This window comes from Bombina bombina, chromosome 8, assembly GCF_027579735.1.
Source record: "Bombina bombina isolate aBomBom1 chromosome 8, aBomBom1.pri, whole genome shotgun sequence".
In the NCBI taxonomy this organism is placed as follows: Eukaryota; Metazoa; Chordata; class Amphibia; order Anura; family Bombinatoridae; genus Bombina; species Bombina bombina.
In genome coordinates, this window is record NC_069506.1 from 128,378,434 (window position 1) to 128,404,330 (window position 25,897).

Sequence of the window (25,897 nt, forward strand, 5' to 3'; positions counted from 1 at the left end):
TATTTATAAGTGTATACATGTTTTTACAGAAATATACACACATAAATACATATGTACACACACACACACACACAATATATATAATATATATATACACACACACACACACATACATATATATATATATATATATATTATATATATATATACACACACACATAATATATATATACACACACACACATAATATATTGCACACACACACATATATATATATATATATATATATATATATATATATAATATATATATATATATATATTGCATTGGAGCGCTTTGCAATTATGTATCTCAAAACATGTAAAATCATATTTATGCAATATTCATATTTAATAAAGTGTTATACTGTGTATTTACTGTTAATATTCAAATTAACGTTATTCACATAGAGTATGTTCTAAGTATTTTTAAAGAGATATTCCTATATATATATATATATACTATATATAATATATATATATATATATATATCTGTATATATCTATACTTAAGAAATATCATCTACACAAAACAACTGATTTTTTTTTCAGCTGACCTAGCTCTGGCCTTGAGCATTAATGTCCTCGTGTAGAAGAGTTCTGGTTTGGACCAGATGCTATGTGAACTGTTGCAACCTCCAATAAGCATTTGTACACATGGTTGTTAATATGAATATATATTCCTTGACTTGAGATTTCTGTTGTTTCATTGTCCCCTTAAAAGGACATAAAAGTACAAAAAGAAATGCTCTATGTTTTTGAGTATTTTATTATTGTACTATGACTTGTACAGAACTCTGTTTATCCCCAGAAAAAAATAGGTTAAAAAATACAAATCTCCATAGGAGCAATGCACTACTGGTACCTAGTTGAACACATCTGGTGAGGCAAATGTGTAAACTGACCAATCAGCAGCTTGCTCCTAGTAATGCATTGCTGTTTATGAGTCTACTTAGGTATGCTTTTTAACAAAGGATACAAATAGGACAAAGTAAAATTGATAGTAGAAGTAACCGGAAAGAATCTTAAAACTTCATACTCTGTTGGAACCAAGAAAGTTTATTTTTCACTTTCAATTCCCTTTAGTGTATTCACTAATAATATTCTTGTTCACTTAATTCTTGTGCCGCAGGAACTAGAGAGGCTGCTTTTGTGTATGCAATTTCTTCAGCGGGAGTGGCGTTTGCAGTGACCCGGGCGTGTAGCAGTGGCGACCTAGACAAATGCGGCTGTGACAGGACAGTGCATGGGTCAGCCCACAAGGTAATATATAAGCACCACAGAGGTAACAGGCTGCACAAAACAGTAATGCAAGTTGCTTTAATGTTGCAGTCTTCATTTGAAACTAAAGAGACACAACCACGTTGAGACTATAAATATATAAATGGAATATAAAATGTTTAATCATGCACAGGAAAATACTTTGCAATATATTTTCATTTTTACTTTGCCCCTTCTTCTGTAATTTAACTCTGAGAATGGGAAGTGCATGCTGTAGACTTTACAAGCCTAACCTTGTTACATATCTGTCCATAATTAGACTTAGCAGAGGGGACAAGATAAGATACTGCTACATAATACATATGTTTTGCTAACAAAACCGTGTTAAACATCGTCTATTCAAATTACAGTTTCGTTTTGGGCCCCTCAGATAAATCAAATGGCTTATGGGAGTTTGTCATTGAAAATAATTGCAGCAAAAATGTGTTAATATATTCTGAAAGTTTTCTCATCTGCAAATATGTTACGTTATTGTAGGACTATAGTGAGGGCCGGGAACTACATTTGTGTTTTATATTCCTTTAAATGATTACATTTATTTAGTACTTGACTATCTTAAAGGGACGTAAAGCTCATAATTTTCTGTCATGATTCAAATAGAGTCTATCATTTTAAACAAACTTCCAGTTTAATTCTGTTATCAAATGTGTTTAATTTTCTTTAAATCCTTTGTTGAAGGATCAGCAATGCACTACTGAGCGCTAACTGGAAAAATCAGATGAGCCAATGACAAGAGGTAAATATGTGCAGCCACCAATCAGCAGTTAGCTCACAGTAGTGCATTGCTGCTTCTGAGCCTACATAGGTAGTGTTTCAACAAAGGATACCATGAGAACAAAGCAAGTTAGACGATAAAAGTAAGCTGGAAAGTTGTTTAGAATTGCATGTCCTATCTGAATTATGGACGTTTAATTATATTATATGGTCTCTTTAAGTAAGTTAATTTAGCTCTTGGATGAACGGATTAACTTAGGTAACTCATGTGCCAAATAAAGTCTTTTAATTTACACTTGGCTACTTTCTAGCATGTAAATACCAAAACCTTCTGTTCGAGAGAACCTTAAAGTAATTAGGTTAATAAACTGCAACAATATAGGAGTAGTTCCACTAGCTAGTTATTATTTAAAGTAGTGTGGTCAGTTGTTTAAAAATACCACCTTCTTTACAGTCCGATATACACATAACCCCCTTTGAGGGTGGTTAAAACATAGAGTTGCAGTGTCACTGTTGCTAAGATTGCATGATCTAAGGAAGTAGGGCATGTTATGTTTCCACTATACTGTTCCATTAAAGGAGCACTAAACACAGTAGATTAGCATAATCAATAAATGCATACTAAAAAGACAATGCAAAAGCACTCAGTTTTAATTGCAAATTAGTAGAAGATTTTGTTTCTGACAAATGGCAAAGTTAGTTAAAATTTTCTTCCTAACGCATCATGTGACAGCCATCAGCCAATCACAAAATAAACACGTTATGTCCTGTGAATCTTGCACATGCTCAGTAGAAGATGGTGCCTTAGAAAGTGTGTATATATTAATGGTGCACATTTAGATAATGAAAATGAATTGACAAGTTGTTCAATATTGTCTGCTCTATCTGAATCATGAAAGTTTAATTTTGACTTGACTGTCACTTTAAATAACACCTTTATTAGGAAGATCTAACATTTATGTATTAAAATCATGAATTTGTATTAATGCTAATTATATTCTTTTGGTTTATAATTACCATTTCACTTTAGTTGTCTGTGCACAGCTAAGAAGTGTTGTTTGCTGATTTTTTTTAGGTTTCCAGTGGTCGGGCTGCTCAGACAACATTGCGTATGGTGTAGCATTCTCACAGTCATTTGTAGACGTAAGAGAAAGAAGCAAAGGTGCGTCATCTAGCCGCGCTCTCATGAATCTCCATAACAATGAGGCAGGACGCAAGGTAATTCCTTTGTTGGCTCTAATTAAACTTTGTGGTCAATGTCAAAATACGTTCTCACTGCTCATAAATTATAACTAATGGTGATTGCTTTTATTAGTCACCTCAATTCTTCACAAATTTAAGGTCATCAGGCAGTAGACGGTAAATGTTTGATGTTTAACAAGTACCTAATTACACTGGCAGAACAGGGGTTATGGTGTGAATTTGCATTTGTGTGGGATCGTTTAAAGAGACTTTTTTTTAATGCTATTCTTTATTGGTAGAAGATAAATTTCCATGTATAAAAATTTATGATAAATTGGTCAGTAAGCACTGCCAGGGTGGATTTGATTAAAGACAGTGAATCATTTTATAGGTATCTATTAAGTAATCTACAATTGTTCAGCAAAAAAAAAAATGTCCATATTGGTCAAACTTGGACAATTTAGGACTAGATCATTGAAAGACAAAATGCTAAAAAAACAATAACCTGACTTTAACCTACTTGGAAAGTATCCAAGATAAACCAGCCTCACAAATTAGCTACCATATTGTCTGTATTTTTTATTACTTTTAACCAACATTAAATGTGCAAGTTTGGTTAAAACTGAATTTTACAGCTGACTTCCTATTTTATAACACAAGTACAGTGTTCAAAATGTATGTATATATATATTGCTAATTAATGATTGACAGCTGTGTTTGCTATACTTAGGCTCTTAAAGGGACACTGAATTATGATTCAGATAGAGCATGCAATTTTAAGCAACTTTCTCATTTACACCTATTATCAATTTTTCTTCATTGTCTTGCTATCTTTATTTGAAAAAGCAAGAATCTAAGCTATGGAGCTGGCCCATTTTTGGTTCAGAACCTGGGTTGTGCGCTATCCAGGGTGATGATCCAAAAATGGGCCGACTCCTTAGCTTACATCCCAGCTTTTTCAAATAAAGATAACAAGAGAACAAAGAAAAATTTATTATAGGAGTCAATTAGAAAGTTGCTTAACATTGCATGCTTTATCTGAATGATGAAAGAAAAAAATTGGGTTTAGTATCGCTTTAAGTAATAACTATAGCAAATTGGTAGTTAAGAATATGTAACTTAAAATCCCTGACTTAAGCTGTAAGGTTTGTTGGCTTTGACAAGTCAACCTCATGTTGGTTACAAGTTGGGTATTTGTGAATAGCTGACTTGCTATGCTTTCTTCAAGTCAGCTGTTTCCGCTGACTTAGTGAATTTTTCTGCTCTGCCAAAAGTTAATCTATTTTTGAATAATACAGATAACAATTACACAAACCTTCCCTTCACATTTGCTACTCACCAAAAGAAGTCACCGATTACAATTGTAAGACTTATCTTTCCATTTTGTAATTTTAATAAAAAACAGTTGATAACGGTGTAAGTTTGAAGCATATTTAATAATATTCTCCTTTATTGTAGGCTATATTGAGCAATATGCGAGTCGAATGCAAGTGTCATGGTGTTTCTGGATCCTGTGAGGTGAAGACCTGCTGGAAAGCCATGCCTCCTTTCCGAAAAGTTGGGAATGTTCTGAAGGAAAAATTTGATGGGGCTACAGAAGTAGAGCAGAAAAAGATCGGTTCCACCAAAGTTTTTAGTGCCTAAAAATTCCCAGTTCAAGCCACATACAGATGAAGACCTCGTTTACTTAGATTCCAGTCCAGATTTCTGCGATCACGACGTAAAGAATGGTGTGCTAGGCACAACTGGACGGCAGTGTAACAAGACTTCAAAAGCTATTGATGGCTGTGAGCTTATGTGTTGTGGACGAGGGTTCCACACAGAAGAAGTGGAAATAGTAGAGAGGTGCAGCTGCAAATTCCACTGGTGTTGTTTTGTTAAATGCAAACAATGCCATAAAGTGTCGAAATGCACACATGTCGGTGATCTATATGGAAGGAATAACTCATTTCACTGTAAAAGACAATTTGGATCTTTCCTCACTACCACTGTCATTCCTTCCATCAGGACAGAGGAAGCTCCACAGACTGCAAAAAATGATAGAGAGGGACGGAAAGATTTTTTAAAAAAATATTTAAGGTCCCAGGATATCATAATTGTATATTTGTGTCTTTGTTCTTATTTATTGCTGATAAACAATGGTGATGTGGGTCAGTACTTCCCATCTACATGTGGTGGAAATTATTTTTTTGTTGCTGCTTCTACAGGGATGGGGAAGGAGGATTGACCCACAAAACTGCTGAAGGAACAAAGCTCCTACATTATACAAAATATAAAAACAACAACAACAAACAAAGTTAGGCAAGCGGATTTAGGATAACCCACTATCCACCTTGTTATTCCAGTGACATTTAACTAACTTCCACCAAATGACCAAAAGAACTAATAAATAACTTCAATATATTTTTAAATGAAAAACAAAAATTAGTAGCATAGGTATTTTATATCTATATCAATGTGTATAAAAATATATATTCTCATTTTGTATTACAAATATTTCTGGACAAGGAAGATTGTTAGGCCAAGTATAAGGTCTATGAACAGGTTTTGTGCTATTTGCTCATTCCTTGATGGAAGACAGACGATGGACATAGCTGCATGGTAACATGAACCAGTCATTGACCTTTAAGTGTGTTTCCTGCTGAATCCTGTTGGGTTATACCAGGCAAAAGAATTTTGGCACTGGACAACCAGCCGTCTTTGTGCTGAAGTTAAAATGTTGGAAAGGGTATAATTTGTTTCATGTTGTTTTTTTTTTTTCTCGTAGTATTGTGTTTATACTTTTTGGCTGTTCTTTTTTACAGTAAGTCCCCAGGGTCCAATTCATGAAATGAATGGAAAAAAAAAAAAACTTGAATAGACAATTTTCTGGGAATGAGCCAGGTTGGGTTCTCAGATGAACAAATTAAGATATAAAAAGATACTAATGAGCTCAAATATCAGTGCACATTAACTTATCCTTTTCTTTTTAAATGGCACAAGTCCTTAGTCTCAATCCATTTCCCCTGCTGTAGATCACAGGATTATGAAAATTATATGATTTAATGTCACTTATAAAACAAAAAAAACTTACATTTTAATATGTCATAGGTCTGTTTTTCTATCCCAGGGTGCCGTTATTATAGTTTTCACTGCTATGATAAGTGAGGAGAGGAAATAAACCAACAAATAAAAAACAGATAAATAATTAAAAACTCCCAGTATTACCACTCACATTAAGCACATCCTTAATAATGACATAATAACAGTGACAGTGTTAGTGTCAATTGAATACTACTGACCTTAAAGGGACACTGAACCCACATTTTTTTCTTTCATGATTCAGATAGAGCATGCAATTTTCAGCAACTTTCTAATTTACTCCTATTATTAAATTTTCTTTGTTCTCTTGCTATATTTGAAACAAAAAAAAAGCTTAGATGCCTTCTTTTTAAAATAGACACTCTGGATAGCACTTTTTTATTGGTGGATGAATTTATCCACCAATCAGCAAGAACAACCCAGGTTGTTCACCAAAAATGGGCCGGCATCTAAACTTACATTCTTGTATTTCAAATTAAGATACCAAGAGAATGAAGAAACTTTGATAATAGGAGTAAATTAGAAAGTTGCTTAAAATGTCATGCTCTATCTGAATCACAAAAGAAAACATTTGGTTCAGTGTCCCTTTAAATAATTAGGTTCATGCAAGTGTGTTACTTTTGTACAATAAAACATAAGGGGCAATGCGCTAATGAGGAAGTGTAGCTATTTTTTAGTATAATCATAATTTGTCATGTGGTGCAGACTTGTCTCTTAGGGCCTGATATTCAAAACCTTACACGCTCAGGTGAGTAATCTAAGAAATCTCATCGGTACGGCAAGGCTTTAAAAAAAATATTTAGAAACACAAATTTTCTCTTGAGAAATGATTATGTTGCTATGTAGTGTTATTTATGTGAAACAGAGACTCCAACGTTACAATACAAGATTTTGCGTGATTTCTCTCCATGCTGGCGTGGTTTTGAATATCAGGCCCTTTCTATGAAGCATCTTGTGCATCAAAATGTCACCATGAGCTTCATTGCCAGCTGGCTAGTTTATCTTATCTCGTGCAAAACGGTTGCCGTGTTCTGTGCGTCACCCAGAAAAGTAGTTTAATAAATGCCTATATCTGAAACGTGAAAAATAACGGCAACTTTACACTTCCTTACTAAATTGCCCCTACAGTTAAAATGATTCAAGCTCTATCCAGAATAACACACAATTGTTTTTGACTTTGGTTTGCTAAGTAACATGTACCCCTATCCAAACCCCTATCCAAACCCCCCCCCCCCCCAGAAACGCTTATCTCCTATTGGACAGAGCTCAGTAGCTTGACCAATAAAATGGTGCATACCCAGGGTGAAGTCTCTTTTAGCCCAATCTCAAGAATGCATTGGTTTTGGCTTTTTCGTTTTTTGATGTCCAGCAATCTTTTCTGATTTAATTTTACATTTCAACCCAGCCATATTAAATTAAGACTTTTGTAATGAAGTCCATATTTATCCATACCCAGAAAGTAGCCGATTGTTAGCATAACACTAAATAAATCATATAAATACCTACTGCATAGGTAAAAAAACAAACAAATCCCATGTAGATGCATTTATCAAAACATTATGAACCACTAAGTAATTGATTAAATATAATATTTACAAAGCCATATCTATTTGAAATACTAATATATGACTTTGGAAATAATGTGTTTGATCAGTCATAAGTCCACATGACCAATCATATGGGCCCCGCTGTGAAAGCAGCTTTGGGTCCACAGCATTTCTGCTGCTTAACCTGTTTCGCCACCTAAAAGGAATGAAATCGTCCTGAGCCGATCTGATCAGGATGATTGACAGCCTCTGCAGCCGATTGGACGTCAGCGAGCAGGGGGGCGGTATTGCACAAATATTGTTAGTGCAATGCTTATGCAATGTTAAATGCGGACAGCACATATGAATCATGCCTGTCCGACTCCGACCTATGGTACACGGAGCTCTATGTGTAGACTTATGATGAAGTCTATGAAAATTTACATTTGAATATTAATATTTAGATATTCAATTTGATATTTAAATGTATTATTCTGTAATGGGAAAGTTAACATTTGTTTGCCAAAAAAAATGGAATGCCCTATGTTTATCAAACATGTTATATTTAGAACAGATTTATTATTTTTATCACATGTGCCTAAACACAGTTATATGATAGCAATAATAACATTCACATTAGAGTATTTGCTTTTTGCATTTTTATGTCCCTTTAAATATCCCATTTGCTTACGTTTTATAATATTAAAGGGACATGAATACCATTTTTTTTTTCTTTTATCAGTCAGGTAAATCGGACAATTAAAAAAAGTTTAAATTTACATTTCTATCAAACTTGCTTCAAATAATATTCTTTGTTCAAGAGCATACCTAAATAGGTAGCATGCACTTGTTTAGAGGACTATATAGCAGCACTTTGTGCAAACATTGCTGCCATCTAGTGGTCTTGCAAATGTATAATATTGTTAAAAGCATTTTTCCAAAGCTGTTGCTATATAGTGCTCCAAATTACCTACATGCTTTTCAACAAAGAATACAAAGAGAACTAAGGAAATTTGATAATAGAAATAAACTGGAAAGTTTTCATAAAATACTGAATTTAAAAATTTGAATCACAAAATAAAAATGTACCCAATTCACTCTGTGTGACACAGTATGTACTGAGTGATGTATATAGTAATCACCTTTGGGTTTCCCTGGCATGTTGCTTGCTATGGAATTCTCAAGAATGACATAATTCTTAATAAACCCTGGAGAACGTTTGAATGGTTTGTGACATACTGTGAGATACAAGAATTCTAATGTTGCTAAGATTTATTTCTAAGGGAGGCCTAATTAATTTGAACTGTGTAATAAAATGTTCTGATTTGCTAGAGCTTTATTATTGCACTATTGCTTGAACACTATTTGCCAGTTTCAAGCACACAAGTAGAGTCAGCGTTGGATTGGAAAGGCACTGCTGATCATAAGCTGAACACATCTGGTTATTGGTGGCTACGCACATATGCTGCCCTGGATTGGCTCAGTGGATATGTTCAGCTCTTGACCAGTAGTGCTTTGCTTGTCCAGAGCTGACTTCATAGGGCTAAAAAACATATGACTGTGCATGCAATAATAAAAATATTCTTGCACATCAGAAGAAAATGCATTTTTATGCACAACTGACTCATTGCTCACTTATTGAAAGGGAAATAATGTTAGCTGTTTAAGTGGACAGGGACACGCCTATGCAAGCATGATATAAAAAGTAAGTTTATTTGGCACTGAAATATATATATATATTGAAATACCTTCTGTTAGATACAACAAAGTGAATAGGGTGTAATGTCCCTTTAACAAAAAAAACTTTCAGTCTTTTGTAGGAACTGTATTATAGGTAAAAGATTATACATAGTTCTTAAAATGTTTCCATCATGTATATGAAACAGCAATGGTTACACATAAAAATATAATGCATGAAAAAAGGTAATAGCTACTTAACTATAAAGTGAGACTAAGAACAAGTGCATGTCTGTGTACCACTGATATCTGTTAGGGATAACTCCCACAAAAGACGTCTGTGTATTCAGTGCAAAACACTGTAACTATAATATGAAATACTTTTATTTTAGACAGAACAGAGTCAATTTACAGTAGTATGTCCCTTTAAAATTTGTGGTTAGCTACCAATGAAAGAATGTTCAACATGAGAAATATACACACACATAAATATAAATATATTTACTATATATATATATATATATATATATATAATATATATATATATATATATATATTATAATATAGCACCCTCATCTCTTGAAACCTGTGTAAGAAAGCAAAAAGCCGAAAATTCAGTACGGCAAACTTATGGGTTAGGAATATCTCTGTGCCTGCATAGAAAAAGTAGAACAACAAGGGAAACCACAGTCAATATTATGCATATATGTAAAACACCACTATGTGGATTACGGCTCTCCTCTATTGAGTGTATTCAAAACCAATAACACAGTCTTGAATGTGGCAAGCTCACCTCCTCCCCTTTGTGGTGTGTAGACGTACAGTTGAAACGGAAAACAAATTTCACGGTGGAAAACCCAGTTCCTGCTGAGCCTACTCACGGAACCGCACTTGTCAGTCTTGGCGTCCGTATGGAGTACTCAGTTCACCGCTTCCACTAACCCCATCCAATATCACATCTGCTGATACGTCACAACGTCCAGTGACGCAGGGGGGAGATCACGTGTGAGTCGCTTGGCCAATAGGGAGAAAGCCGGCTGTCCCAAAAACGAAGATGCTAAATCCAGGCAATAATCAAAGAGCAGAAAGATGAACATTGATCGGTCTCTTCGTAAAACATTCTTTATTGTACATTCTTTAAAACAGGGTAGGCACAGAGGAACAATGGGGTGCTGCATGTCAGACAGGCTACATAGAATAATACACTTTATTTTATCATTTTTGTGGTAATTCATAGGTACAAATTGGGTGCATAACTTTCACACACCCAGTTTATTCAGACACACAGAACTGCTCATATAGGGGCTGATTTATCAAATGTAGGGCGGACATGATTCCCTGTAGTGAATCATGTCCGACCGACATTGCATACACTATCGGCATTTATCATTGCACAAGCATTTCTATTAAAATGCTTGTGCAATGCCGCCCTCTGCACATTCGCGGCCAATCTTAACTTCCACTTCAGTCGGACCTTAAGCGGAGTGGGTCGGAAGCAGAATCTGCTGCTTCATAAATCGACCCCATAGAGTCAAGCTTAGCAGTAAAATTGCATATTTTTTGATGAATATCCATTTAGGGATGTGAAATGTTAATAGTAATTAATTACTTTATTACAGAGTAAATTTAGAAACAAATAGAACTGATTATTTCCTTCTTTTAAAGAAAATAGATATATTGTAGTTATTTACTATGCAAAAAAACCAAACAAACAAAAAAAAACCTACCCACGAAAATGATGACACTTAATACTTGCGACACAATGATCTAAAACTCTCCCTCTGGAGAAATGATCTAAGATGTCTCGTCACTACTATAAGTTCCTCAAGAATTTTTAGAAAAGCAGCTTTTAGCTTGATAGCTGTTTATCCCATTATACATGATTCTGGAGGTGAAGGTGACACACATTCATTACAATATAACGCTAACAAAAAGCCCCCAAAGATTTTGGCGAGATTTCTGTCAATGCTGGCGAGTTTTTGATCATCGGCCCTTGGTCTATTCCCAAATAACTTGCGATTAGTCACTGATATTTACTGGAATCAGAAACAGATTATTGAAGTCAATATAAATCATCTTGTTTGCTCACTACACGATCAATAAGACATTGTATTGCCATTAAACTGTAATTAATGAAAGAAATTCCATTTGACCTAACAGCTGTGCTATTTGTTTCATGAGGTATAAATTGTAAAGAAGCGCATGGCTCATTTTTCAGTTTACACAATGTTTTGACCCCAAGCAAGTCTGAAGAGAACTATTGCTTCCCTTCAGACAAACCATTTTTTTTTACCACTTAATGTTTTTAAATTAAAGAAATGTGTCATCCTTGAAATGAAATAAAATGCTAGTTTATTTTTTAATACATTATCAAATAGAATGTGTTGTGGATTTTTTTTTATAACAAATAATAAAAAAGAAGAAATAGTGAAATGAATGGTAATGTCATGGTCTGTTTCTCATTCAGAAGATTTACTCTTATCTATTCCTGTACTTCCTAAATAAAATGGTTAACCCTTTGTTGCAAATGAGGGCCTCAGCACATTGCTCCAATATTGTATACAAATTAAGATGTAGAGGTCTATTTATCAAAGGTCTTGCGGACCTGATCTGACAGTGCGGATCAGGTCCGCAAGACCTCGCTGAATGCGGAGAGCAATATGCTCTCCGTATTCAGCATTGCACCAGCAGCTCACAAGAGCTGCTGGTGCACTGCCGCCCCCTGCAGGGTGTCAATCAACCCGATCGTACTCGATCGGGTTGAATTCCGGCGATTCCTGTCTGCCTCATCAGAGCAGGCGGACAAGGTTATGGAGCAGGCGGACAAGGTTATGGAGCTTGAGGGCCCGTGCTTCTGGCGAGCCTACAGGCTCGCCAGAAGCACGGGCCCTCAAGCTCCGTACGGAACTTGATAGATAGGCCCGTAGAATCAATGTTGTATCACTAATTACACTGAATAGTAGCGTCAGAGGCTTTTTTTACTATGACGTATAAGAGTAAATATATCCTTATGGTAGAGCAAACAGTTCACTAATTCCATAACTGCTAGGTAGATGGGATTTAAAAGGGTCATTAAGGCCAAAACATTTCATTCATGATTCAAGTAGAGTGTGTGATTTTAAACATAGCTTCATCATCATCTTAGTATTGTTTGTTAATGGTGTAGCAATTTGCTACTAGGTACTAGCTGAACACATCTGGTGAACCAATGAAAATAGGCTTTTATGTGCAGCCACCAATGAGCAGCTATCTCCCAGCAATGCATTGCTGCTCTTGGGCCTACCTAGGTATGCTTTTAAAAAAATCCAAACAACCCCCCAACAGTAAAACCCACCTAAGCTTAGGTTTTATTTTACAGGTAAGTATTTTGTTTTAAATAGGAATTATTTAGTTATTAAAGGGATACTAAACCCAATTTTTTCTTTCATGATTCAGATATAGCACGAGATTTTAAGAACCTTTCTAATTTACTCCTATTATCAATTGTTCTTTGCTCTCATGCTATCTTGATTTGAAAAGCAGTACTGTAAGCTTTAGAGCCGGACCATTTTTTGTTCAGCACCTGAGTAGCACTTGCTGATTTGTGGCTAAATGTAGCAAACCAATCAGCAAGCTCTACTAAGGTGCTGAACTAAAAATGGGCCAGCTCCTAACCTTTTATTACTGCTTTTTCAAATCAAGGTAACATGAGAACAAAGAAAAATTTATAATAGGAGTAAATTAGAAAGTTGCTTAAAATTGCATGCTCTATCTGAATCATGAAAGAAAAAATGTGGGGTTAGTATCTCTTTAATATTAGGTTTTATTTAGATTTATTTTAATTACATTAAAGTTAGTGGGTGTTAGGGTTACGTTAGGGTTAGGGTTAGACTTAGGGGTTTATAACTTTAGTATAGTGGCGGAAGATTAGGGGTTAATAACTAATGTAGGTGGCAGCAACATTGGGAGCGGCAGATTAGGGGTTGATAAGTGTATGTAGGTGGCGGCGATGTTGGGGGCAGCAGATTAGGGGTTAATAAGTGTAGGCAGGTGGCGGCGATGTCGGGAGCGGAAGATTAGGGGTTAATAAGTGTAATGTAGGTGGCGGCGATGACGGGGGTGGCAGATTAGGGGTGTTTAGACTCGGGGTTTATGTTAGGGTGTTAGGTGTGAACATAAATTTTATTTCCCCATAGGAATCAATGGGGCTGCGTTATGGAGCTTTACGCTCCTTTATTGCAGGTGTTAGGCTTTTTTTCAGCCAGCTCTCCCCATTGATGTCTATGGGGAAATTGTGCACGAGCACGTAAGCCAGCTCAAAGCAGCGCTGGTATTGGAGTGCGGTATGGAACTCAATTTTGCTCAACGCTGCAATATTACCTGCTAACGCCAGGTTTTTGCAAACCAGTAATAGCGGCGCTATAGGGAGGTGAGCGGTGGAAATAACTTGCAAGTTAGCAGCCAGCCTCTCATAATGCAAAACTCGTAATCTAGCCGATAGATAAGCCCTTTATTACCCATTCCCGAGTTTTGCATAATCAACACAGTTATATTAATATATGTTTTACCTCTGTGATTGCCTTGTATCTAAGCCTCTGCAGACTGCCCCCTTATCTCAGTGCATTTGACAGACATACAGTTAAGCCAATCAGTGCAGACTTCTAAATAACTCCACGGGAGTGAGCACAATGTTATCTATATGACACACATGAACTAGTACTGTCTAACTGTGAAAAACGTTCAAAATGCTCTGAGCTACGAGGCGGTTTTCAACGGTTTAGAAATCAGTTTGAGCTTAGCTAGGTTTAGATTTTCAAAAATACCACAAAGGGAACAAAGCAAATTTAATGATAAAAGTCAATTGGAAAGTTGTTTAAAATTGCATGACCTATCTGAATTATGAAAGTTTAATTTTGATTTGACTGTCCCTTTAATGTTTGCGCCTGTGATTGTTCAATGTACAAATACAAACAGAATAGAATACAGCACCTTCCTGTGTGAGTGCACGCTGTAGCTAGGACGCTGCAAAATCCTCAATACTGAAAACATAAATGTCTAGCAGAAGCTCTTAGGTTAAAATGACCTTTATTTCACCAATGGGTTACACCATATAAAACAAGAAACGTTTCGGAAAATGTAATCCTTAGTCATGCCTAAGGATTGAATTTTCTGAAATGTTGCTTGTTTTGTATGTTGTGACCCACTGGTGAAAAAAAAGGTCATTTTAACCTAAGAGGTTCTGCTAGACATTCATGTTTTCAGTTTTGGAGGATTTTGCAGCGTCCTAGCTACAGCGTGCACTCACACAGGAAGGTGCTGTATTCTATTCTGTTTGTATTTGTACATTGAACAATCACAGGCGCAAACATTAAAGGGACAGTCAAATCAAAATTAAACTTTCATAATTCAGATAGGTCATGCAATTTTAAACAACTTTCCAATTGACTTTTATCATTAAATTTGCTTTGTTCCCTTTGTGGTATTTTTGAAAATCTAAACCTAGCTAAGCTCAAACTGATTTCTAAACCGTTGAAAACCGCCTCGTAGCTCAGAGCATTTTGAACGTTTTTCACAGTTAGACAGTACTAGTTCATGTGTGTCATATAGATAACATTGTGCTCACTCCCGTGGAGTTATTTAGAAGTCTGCACTGATTGGCTTAACTGTATGTCTGTCAAATGCACTGAGATAAGGGGGCAGTCTGCAGAGGCTTAGATACAAGGCAATCACAGAGGTAAAACATATATTAATATAACTGTGTTGATTATGCAAAACTCGGGAATGGGTAATAAAGGGCTTATCTATCGGCTAGATTACGAGTTTTGCATTATGAGAGGCTGGCTGCTAACTTGCAAGTTATTTCCACCGCTCACCTCCCTATAGCGCCGCTATTACTGGTTTGCAAAAACCTGGCGTTAGCAGGTAATATTGCAGCGTTGAGCAAAATTGAGTTCCATACCGCACTCCAATACCAGCGCTGCTTTGAGCTGGCTTACGTGCTCGTGCACAATTTCCCCATAGACATCAATGGGGAGAGCTGGCTGAAAAAAAGCCTAACACCTGCAATAAAGGAGCGTAAAGCTCCATAACGCAGCCCCATTGATTCCTATGGGGAAATAAAATTTATGTTCACACCTAACACCCTAACATAAACCCCGAGTCTAAACACCCCTAATCTGCCACCCCCGTCATCGCCGCCACCTACATTACACTTATTAACCCCTAATCTTCCGCTCCCGACATCGCCGCCACCTGCCTACACTTATTAACCCCTAATCTGCTGCCCCCAACATCGCCGCCACCTACATACACTTATCAACCCCTAATCTGCCGCTCCCAATGTTGCTGCCACCTACATTAGTTATTAACCCCTAATCTTCCGCCACTATACTAAAGTTATAAACCCCTAAGTCTAACCCTAACCCTAACGTAACCCTAACACCCACTAACTTTAATGTAATTAAAATAAATCTAAATAAAACCTAATATTAAAGAGATACTAACCCCACATTTTTTCTTTCATGATTCAGATAGAGCATGCAATTTTAAGCAACTTTCTAATTTACTCCTATTATAAATTTTTCTTTGTTCTCATGTTACCTTGATTTGAAAAAGCAGTAATAAAAGGTTAGGAGCTGGCCCATTTTTAGTTCAGCACCTTAGTAGAGCTTGCTGATTGGTTTGCTACATTTAGCCACAAATCAGCAAGTGCTACTCAGGTGCTGAACAAAAAATGGTCCGGCTCTAAAGCTTACAGTACTGCTTTTTCAAATCAAGATAGCATGAGAGCAAAGAACAATTGATAATAGGAGTAAATTAGAAAGGTTCTTAAAATCTCGTGCTATATCTGAATCATGAAAGAAAAAAATTGGGTTTAGTATCCCTTTAATAACTAAATAATTCCTATTTAAAACAAAATACTTACCTGTAAAATAAAACCTAAGCTTAGGTGGGTTTTACTGTTGGGGGGTTGTTTGGATTTTTTTAAAAGCATACCTAGGTAGGCCCAAGAGCAGCAATGCATTGCTGGGAGATAGCTGCTCATTGGTGGCTGCACATAAAAGCCTATTTTCATTGGTTCACCAGATGTGTTCAGCTAGTACCTAGTAGCAAATTGCTACACCATTAACAAACAATACTAAGATGATGATGAAGCTATGTTTAAAATCACACACTCTACTTGAATCATGAATGAAATGTTTTGGCCTTAATGACCCTTTTAAATCCCATCTACCTAGCAGTTATGGAATTAGTGAACTGTTTGCTCTACCATAAGGATATATTTACTCTTATACGTCATAGTAAAAAAAGCCTCTGACGCTACTATTCAGTGTAATTAGTGATACAACATTGATTCTACGGGCCTATCTATCAAGTTCCGTACGGAGCTTGAGGGCCCGTGCTTCTGGCGAGCCTGTAGGCTCGCCAGAAGCACGGGCCCTCAAGCTCCATAACCTTGTCCGCCTGCTCCATAACCTTGTCCGCCTGCTCTGATGAGGCAGACAGGAATCGCCGGAATTCAACCCGATCGAGTACGATCGGGTTGATTGACACCCTGCAGGGGGCGGCAGTGCACCAGCAGCTCTTGTGAGCTGCTGGTGCAATGCTGAATACGGAGAGCATATTGCTCTCCGCATTCAGCGAGGTCTTGCGGACCTGATCCGCACTGTCAGATCAGGTCCGCAAGACCTTTGATAAATAGACCTCTACATCTTAATTTGTATACAATATTGGAGCAATGTGCTGAGGCCCTCATTTGCAACAAAGGGTTAACCATTTTATTTAGGAAGTACAGGAATAGATAAGAGTAAATCTTCTGAATGAGAAACAGACCATGACATTACCATTCATTTCACTATTTCTTCTTTTTTATTATTTGTTATAAAAAAATAATCCACAACACATTCTATTTGATAATGTATTAAAAAATAAACTAGCATTTTATTTCATTTCAAGGATGACACATTTCTTTAATTTAAAAACATTAAGTGGTAAAAAAAAATGGTTTGTCTGAAGGGAAGCAATAGTTCTCTTCAGACTTGCTTGGGGTCAAAACATTGTGTAAACTGAAAAATGAGCCATGCGCTTCTTTACAATTTATACCTCATGAAACAAATAGCACAGCTGTTAGGTCAAATGGAATTTCTTTCATTAATTACAGTTTAATGGCAATACAATGTCTTATTGATCGTGTAGTGAGCAAACAAGATGATTTATATTGACTTCAATAATCTGTTTCTGATTCCAGTAAATATCAGTGACTAATCGCAAGTTATTTGGGAATAGACCAAGGGCCGATGATCAAAAACTCGCCAGCATTGACAGAAATCTCGCCAAAATCTTTGGGGGCTTTTTGTTAGCGTTATATTGTAATGAATGTGTGTCACCTTCACCTCCAGAATCATGTATAATGGGATAAACAGCTATCAAGCTAAAAGCTGCTTTTCTAAAAATTCTTTGAGGGAACTTATAGTAGTGACGAGACATCTTAGATCATTTCTCCAGAGGGGAGAGTTTTAGATCATTGTGTCGCAAGTATTAAGTGTCATCATTTTCGTGGGTAGGTTTTTTTTGTTTGTTTGGTTTTTTTTGCATAGTAAATAACTACAATATATCTATTTTCCTTTAAAAGAAGGAAATAATCAGTTCTATTTGTTTCTAAATTTACTCTGTAATAAAGTAATTAATTACTATTAACATTTCACATCCCTAAATGGATATTCATCAAAAAATATGCAATTTTACTGCTAAGCTTGACTCTATGGGGTCGATTTATGAAGCAGCAGATTCTGCTTCCGACCCACTCCGCTTAAGGTCCGACTGAAGTGGAAGTTAAGATTGGCCGCGAATGTGCAGAGGGCGGCATTGCACAAGCATTTTAATAGAAATGCTTGTGCAATGATAAATGCCGATAGTGTATGCAATGTCGGTCGGACATGATTCACTACAGGGAATCATGTCCGCCCTACATTTGATAAATCAGCCCCTATATGAGCAGTTCTGTGTGTCTGAATAAACTGGGTGTGTGAAAGTTATGCACCCAATTTGTACCTATGAATTACCACAAAAATGATAAAATAAAGTGTATTATTCTATGTAGCCTGTCTGACATGCAGCACCCCATTGTTCCTCTGTGCCTACCCTGTTTTAAAGAATGTACAATAAAGAATGTTTTACGAAGAGACCGATCAATGTTCATCTTTCTGCTCTTTGATTATTGCCTGGATTTAGCATCTTCGTTTTTGGGACAGCCGGCTTTCTCCCTATTGGCCAAGCGACTCACACGTGATCTCCCCCCTGCGTCACTGGACGTTGTGACGTATCAGCAGATGTGATATTGGATGGGGTTAGTGGAAGCGGTGAACTGAGTACTCCATACGGACGCCAAGACTGACAAGTGCGGTTCCGTGAGTAGGCTCAGCAGGAACTGGGTTTTCCACCGTGAAATTTGTTTTCCGTTTCAACTGTACGTCTACACACCACAAAGGGGAGGAGGTGAGCTTGCCACATTCAAGACTGTGTTATTGGTTTTGAATACACTCAATAGAGGAGAGCCGTAATCCACATAGTGGTGTTTTACATATATGCATATATATTGACTGTGGTTTCCCTTGTTGTTCTACTTTTTCTATGCAGGCACAGAGATATTCCTAACCCATAAGTTTGCCGTACTGAATTTTCGGCTTTTTGCTTTCTTACACAGGTTTCAAGAGATGAGGGTGCTATATATATATATATATATATATATATATATATATATATATATATATATATATATATATATATAGTAAATATATTTATATTTATGTGTGTGTATATTTCTCATGTTGAACATTCTTTCATTGGTAGCTAACCACAAATTTTAAAGGGACATACTACTGTAAATTGACTCTGTTCTGTCTAAAATAAAAGTATTTCATATTATAGTTACAGTGTTTTGCACTGAATACACAGACGTCTTTTGTGGGAGTTATCCCTAACAGATATCAGTGGTACACAGACATGCACTTGTTCTTAGTCTCACTTTATAGTTAAGTAGCTATTACCTTTTTTCATGCATTATATTTTTATGTGTAACCATTGCTGTTTCATATACATGATGGAAACATTTTAAGAACTATGTATAATCTTTTACCTATAATACAGTTCCTACAAAAGACTGAAAGTTTTTTTTGTTAAAGGGACATTACACCCTATTCACTTTGTTGTATCTAACAGAAGGTATTTCAATATATATATATATTTCAGTGCCAAATAAACTTACTTTTTATATCATGCTTGCATAGGCGTGTCCCTGTCCACTTAAACAGCTAACATTATTTCCCTTTCAATAAGTGAGCAATGAGTCAGTTGTGCATAAAAATGCATTTTCTTCTGATGTGCAAGAATATTTTTATTATTGCATGCACAGTCATATGTTTTTTAGCCCTATGAAGTCAGCTCTGGACAAGCAAAGCACTACTGGTCAAGAGCTGAACATATCCACTGAGCCAATCCAGGGCAGCATATGTGCGTAGCCACCAATAACCAGATGTGTTCAGCTTATGATCAGCAGTGCCTTTCCAATCCAACGCTGACTCTACTTGTGTGCTTGAAACTGGCAAATAGTGTTCAAGCAATAGTGCAATAATAAAGCTCTAGCAAATCAGAACATTTTATTACACAGTTCAAATTAATTAGGCCTCCCTTAGAAATAAATCTTAGCAACATTAGAATTCTTGTATCTCACAGTATGTCACAAACCATTCAAACGTTCTCCAGGGTTTATTAAGAATTATGTCATTCTTGAGAATTCCATAGCAAGCAACATGCCAGGGAAACCCAAAGGTGATTACTATATACATCACTCAGTACATACTGTGTCACACAGAGTGAATTGGGTACATTTTTATTTTGTGATTCAAATTTTTAAATTCAGTATTTTATGAAAACTTTCCAGTTTATTTCTATTATCAAATTTCCTTAGTTCTCTTTGTATTCTTTGTTGAAAAGCATGTAGGTAATTTGGAGCACTATATAGCAACAGCTTTGGAAAAATGCTTTTAACAATATTATACATTTGCAAGACCACTAGATGGCAGCAATGTTTGCACAAAGTGCTGCTATATAGTCCTCTAAACAAGTGCATGCTACCTATTTAGGTATGCTCTTGAACAAAGAATATTATTTGAAGCAAGTTTGATAGAAATGTAAATTTAAACTTTTTTTAATTGTCCGATTTACCTGACTGATAAAAGAAAAAAAAAATGGTATTCATGTCCCTTTAATATTATAAAACGTAAGCAAATGGGATATTTAAAGGGACATAAAAATGCAAAAAGCAAATACTCTAATGTGAATGTTATTATTGCTATCATATAACTGTGTTTAGGCACATGTGATAAAAATAATAAATCTGTTCTAAATATAACATGTTTGATAAACATAGGGCATTCCATTTTTTTTGGCAAACAAATGTTAACTTTCCCATTACAGAATAATACATTTAAATATCAAATTGAATATCTAAATATTAATATTCAAATGTAAATTTTCATAGACTTCATCATAAGTCTACACATAGAGCTCCGTGTACCATAGGTCGGAGTCGGACAGGCATGATTCATATGTGCTGTCCGCATTTAACATTGCATAAGCATTGCACTAACAATATTTGTGCAATACCGCCCCCCTGCTCGCTGACGTCCAATCGGCTGCTAGCAGAGGCTGTCAATCATCCTGATCAGATCGGCTCAGGACGATTTCATTCCTTTTAGGTGGCGAAACAGGTTAAGCAGCAGAAATGCTGTGGACCCAAAGCTGCTTTCACAGCCGGGGCCCATATGATTGGTCATGTGGACTTATGACTGATCAAACACATTATTTCCAAAGTCATATATTAGTATTTCAAATAGATATGGCTTTGTAAATATTATATTTAATCAATTACTTAGTGGTTCATAATGTTTTGATAAATGCATCTACATGGGATTTGTTTGTTTTTTTACCTATGCAGTAGGTATTTATATGATTTATTTAGTGTTATGCTAACAATCGGCTACTTTCTGGGTATGGATAAATATGGACTTCATTACAAAAGTCTTAATTTAATATGGCTGGGTTGAAATGTAAAATTAAATCAGAAAAGATTGCTGGACATCAAAAAACGAAAAAGCCAAAACCAATGCATTCTTGAGATTGGGCTAAAAGAGACTTCACCCTGGGTATGCACCATTTTATTGGTCAAGCTACTGAGCTCTGTCCAATAGGAGATAAGCGTTTCTGGGGGGGGGGGGGGTTTGGATAGGGGTTTGGATAGGGGTACATGTTACTTAGCAAACCAAAGTCAAAAACAATTGTGTGTTATTCTGGATAGAGCTTGAATCATTTTAACTGTAGGGGCAATTTAGTAAGGAAGTGTAAAGTTGCCGTTATTTTTCACGTTTCAGATATAGGCATTTATTAAACTACTTTTCTGGGTGACGCACAGAACACGGCAACCGTTTTGCACGAGATAAGATAAACTAGCCAGCTGGCAATGAAGCTCATGGTGACATTTTGATGCACAAGATGCTTCATAGAAAGGGCCTGATATTCAAAACCACGCCAGCATGGAGAGAAATCACGCAAAATCTTGTATTGTAACGTTGGAGTCTCTGTTTCACATAAATAACACTACATAGCAACATAATCATTTCTCAAGAGAAAATTTGTGTTTCTAAATATTTTTTTTAAAGCCTTGCCGTACCGATGAGATTTCTTAGATTATCTCACCTGAGCGTGTAAGGTTTTGAATATCAGGCCCTAAGAGACAAGTCTGCACCACATGACAAATTATGATTATACTAAAAAATAGCTACACTTCCTCATTAGCGCATTGCCCCTTATGTTTTATTGTACAAAAGTAACACACTTGCATGAACCTAATTATTTAAAGGGACACTGAACCCAAATGTTTTCTTTTGTGATTCAGATAGAGCATGACATTTTAAGCAACTTTCTAATTTACTCCTATTATCAAAGTTTCTTCATTCTCTTGGTATCTTAATTTGAAATACAAGAATGTAAGTTTAGATGCCGGCCCATTTTTGGTGAACAACCTGGGTTGTTCTTGCTGATTGGTGGATAAATTCATCCACCAATAAAAAAGTGCTATCCAGAGTGTCTATTTTAAAAAGAAGGCATCTAAGCTTTTTTTTTGTTTCAAATATAGCAAGAGAACAAAGAAAATTTAATAATAGGAGTAAATTAGAAAGTTGCTGAAAATTGCATGCTCTATCTGAATCATGAAAGAAAAAAATGTGGGTTCAGTGTCCCTTTAAGGTCAGTAGTATTCAATTGACACTAACACTGTCACTGTTATTATGTCATTATTAAGGATGTGCTTAATGTGAGTGGTAATACTGGGAGTTTTTAATTATTTATCTGTTTTTTATTTGTTGGTTTATTTCCTCTCCTCACTTATCATAGCAGTGAAAACTATAATAACGGCACCCTGGGATAGAAAAACAGACCTATGACATATTAAAATGTAAGTTTTTTTTGTTTTATAAGTGACATTAAATCATATAATTTTCATAATCCTGTGATCTACAGCAGGGGAAATGGATTGAGACTAAGGACTTGTGCCATTTAAAAAGAAAAGGATAAGTTAATGTGCACTGATATTTGAGCTCATTAGTATCTTTTTATATCTTAATTTGTTCATCTGAGAACCCAACCTGGCTCATTCCCAGAAAATTGTCTATTCAAGTTTTTTTTTTTTTCCATTCATTTCATGAATTGGACCCTGGGGACTTACTGTAAAAAAGAACAGCCAAAAAGTATAAACACAATACTACGAGAAAAAAAAAAAACAACATGAAACAAATTATACCCTTTCCAACATTTTAACTTCAGCACAAAGACGGCTGGTTGTCCAGTGCCAAAATTCTTTTGCCTGGTATAACCCAACAGGATTCAGCAGGAAACACACTTAAAGGTCAATGACTGGTTCATGTTACCATGCAGCTATGTCCATCGTCTGTCTTCCATCAAGGAATGAGCAAATAGCACAAAACCTGTTCATAGACCTTATACTTGGCCTAACAATCTTCCTTGTCCAGAAATATTTGTAATACAAAATGAGAATATATATTTTTATACACATTGATATAGATATAAAATACCTATGCTACTAATTTTTGTTTTCATTTAAAAATATATTGAAGTTATTTATTAGTTCTTTTGGTCATTTGGTGGAAGTTAGTTAAATGTCACTGGAATAACAAGGTGGATAGTGGGTTATCCTAAATCCGCTTGCCTAACTTTGTTTGTTGTTGTTGTTTTTATATTTTGTATAATGTAGGAGCTTTGTTCCTTCAGCAGTTTTGTGGGTCAATCCTCCTTCCCCATCCCTGTAGAAGCAGCAACAAAAAAATAATTTCCACCACATGTAGATGGGAAGTACTGACCCACATCACCATTGTTTATCAGCAATAAATAAGAACAAAGACACAAATATACAATTATGATATCCTGGGACCTTAAATATTTTTTTAAAAAATCTTTCCGTCCCTCTCTATCATTTTTTGCAGTCTGTGGAGCTTCCTCTGTCCTGATGGAAGGAATGACAGTGGTAGTGAGGAAAGATCCAAATTGTCTTTTACAGTGAAATGAGTTATTCCTTCCATATAGATCACCGACATGTGTGCATTTCGACCACTTTATGGCATTGTTTGCATTTAACAAAACAACACCAGTGGAATTTGCAGCTGCACCTCTCTACTATTTCCACTTCTTCTGTGTGGAACCCTCGTCCACAACACATAAGCTCACAGCCATCAATAGCTTTTGAAGTCTTGTTACACTGCCGTCCAGTTGTGCCTAGCACACCATTCTTTACGTCGTGATCGCAGAAATCTGGACTGGAATCTAAGTAAACGAGGTCTTCATCTGTATGTGGCTTGAACTGGGAATTTTTAGGCACTAAAACTTTGGTGGAACCGATCTTTTTCTGCTCTACTTCTGTAGCCCCATCAAATTTTTCCTTCAGAACATTCCCAACTTTTCGGAAAGGAGGCATGGCTTTCCAGCAGGTCTTCACCTCACAGGATCCAGAAACACCATGACACTTGCATTCGACTCGCATATTGCTCAATATAGCCTACAATAAAGGAGAATATTATTAAATATGTTGCTTCAAACTTACACCGTTATCAACTGTTTTTTATTAAAATTACAAAATGGAAAGATAAGTCTTACAATTGTAATCGGTGACTTCTTTTGGTGAGTAGCAAATGTGAAGGGAAGGTTTGTGTAATTGTTATCTGTATTATTCAAAAATAGATTAACTTTTGGCAGAGCAGAAAAATTCACTAAGTCAGCGGAAACAGCTGACTTGAAGAAAGCATAGCAAGTCAGCTATTCACAAATACCCAACTTGTAACCAACATGAGGTTGACTTGTCAAAGCCAACAAACCTTACAGCTTAAGTCAGGGATTTTAAGTTACATATTCTTAACTACCAATTTGCTATAGTTATTACTTAAAGCGATACTAAACCCAATTTTTTTCTTTCATCATTCAGATAAAGCATGCAATGTTAAGCAACTTTCTAATTGACTCCTATAATAAATTTTTCTTTGTTCTCTTGTTATCTTTATTTGAAAAAGCTGGGATGTAAGCTAAGGAGTCGGCCCATTTTTGGATCATCACCCTGGATAGCGCACAACCCAGGTTCTGAACCAAAAATGGGCCAGCTCCATAGCTTAGATTCTTGCTTTTTCAAATAAAGATAGCAAGACAATGAAGAAAAATTGATAATAGGTGTAAATGAGAAAGTTGCTTAAAATTGCATGCTCTATCTGAATCATAATTCAGTGTCCCTTTAAGAGCCTAAGTATAGCAAACACAGCTGTCAATCATTAATTAGCAATATATATATACATACATTTTGAACACTGTACTTGTGTTATAAAATAGGAAGTCAGCTGTAAAATTCAGTTTTAACCAAACTTGCACATTTAAATGTTGGTTAAAAGTAATAAAAAAATACAGACAATATGGTAGCTAATTTGTGAGGCTGGTTTATCTTGGATACTTTCCAAGTAGGTTAAAGTCAGGTTATTGTTTTTTTAGCATTTTGTCTTTCAATGATCTAGTCCTAAATTGTCCAAGTTTGACCAATATGGACATTTTTTTTTTTGCTGAACAATTGTAGATTACTTAATAGATACCTATAAAATGATTCACTGTCTTTAATCAAATCCACCCTGGCAGTGCTTACTGACCAATTTATCATAAATTTTTATACATGGAAATTTATCTTCTACCAATAAAGAATAGCATTAAAAAAAAGTCTCTTTAAACGATCCCACACAAATGCAAATTCACACCATAACCCCCTGTTCTGCCAGTGTAATTAGGTACTTGTTAAACATCAAACATTTACCGTCTACTGCCTGATGACCTTAAATTTGTGAAGAATTGAGGTGACTAATAAAAGCAATCACCATTAGT

The 25,897-nt window shown here is 35.8% G+C and overlaps 1 protein-coding gene and 1 pseudogene across 1 annotated transcript in view; one reads left to right on the plus strand and one right to left on the minus strand.

Moving 5' to 3' along the window:
• Nucleotides 1-592: 592 nt before the first annotated feature.
• Nucleotides 593-5,572, plus strand: LOC128638858 (protein Wnt-4-like; annotated as a pseudogene).
• Nucleotides 5,573-20,167: 14,595 nt separating this feature from the next.
• Nucleotides 20,168-25,897, minus strand: part of WNT4 (Wnt family member 4) — a 118,550-nt gene continuing 112,820 nt past the window's right edge. Inside the window, exon 5 of the mRNA XM_053690576.1 lies at nucleotides 20,168-24,542. Coding sequence (XP_053546551.1) covers nucleotides 24,075-24,542 — 468 coding nt within the window. The 3' untranslated portion in view covers nucleotides 20,168-24,074. The remainder of the gene's footprint in view (nucleotides 24,543-25,897) is intronic.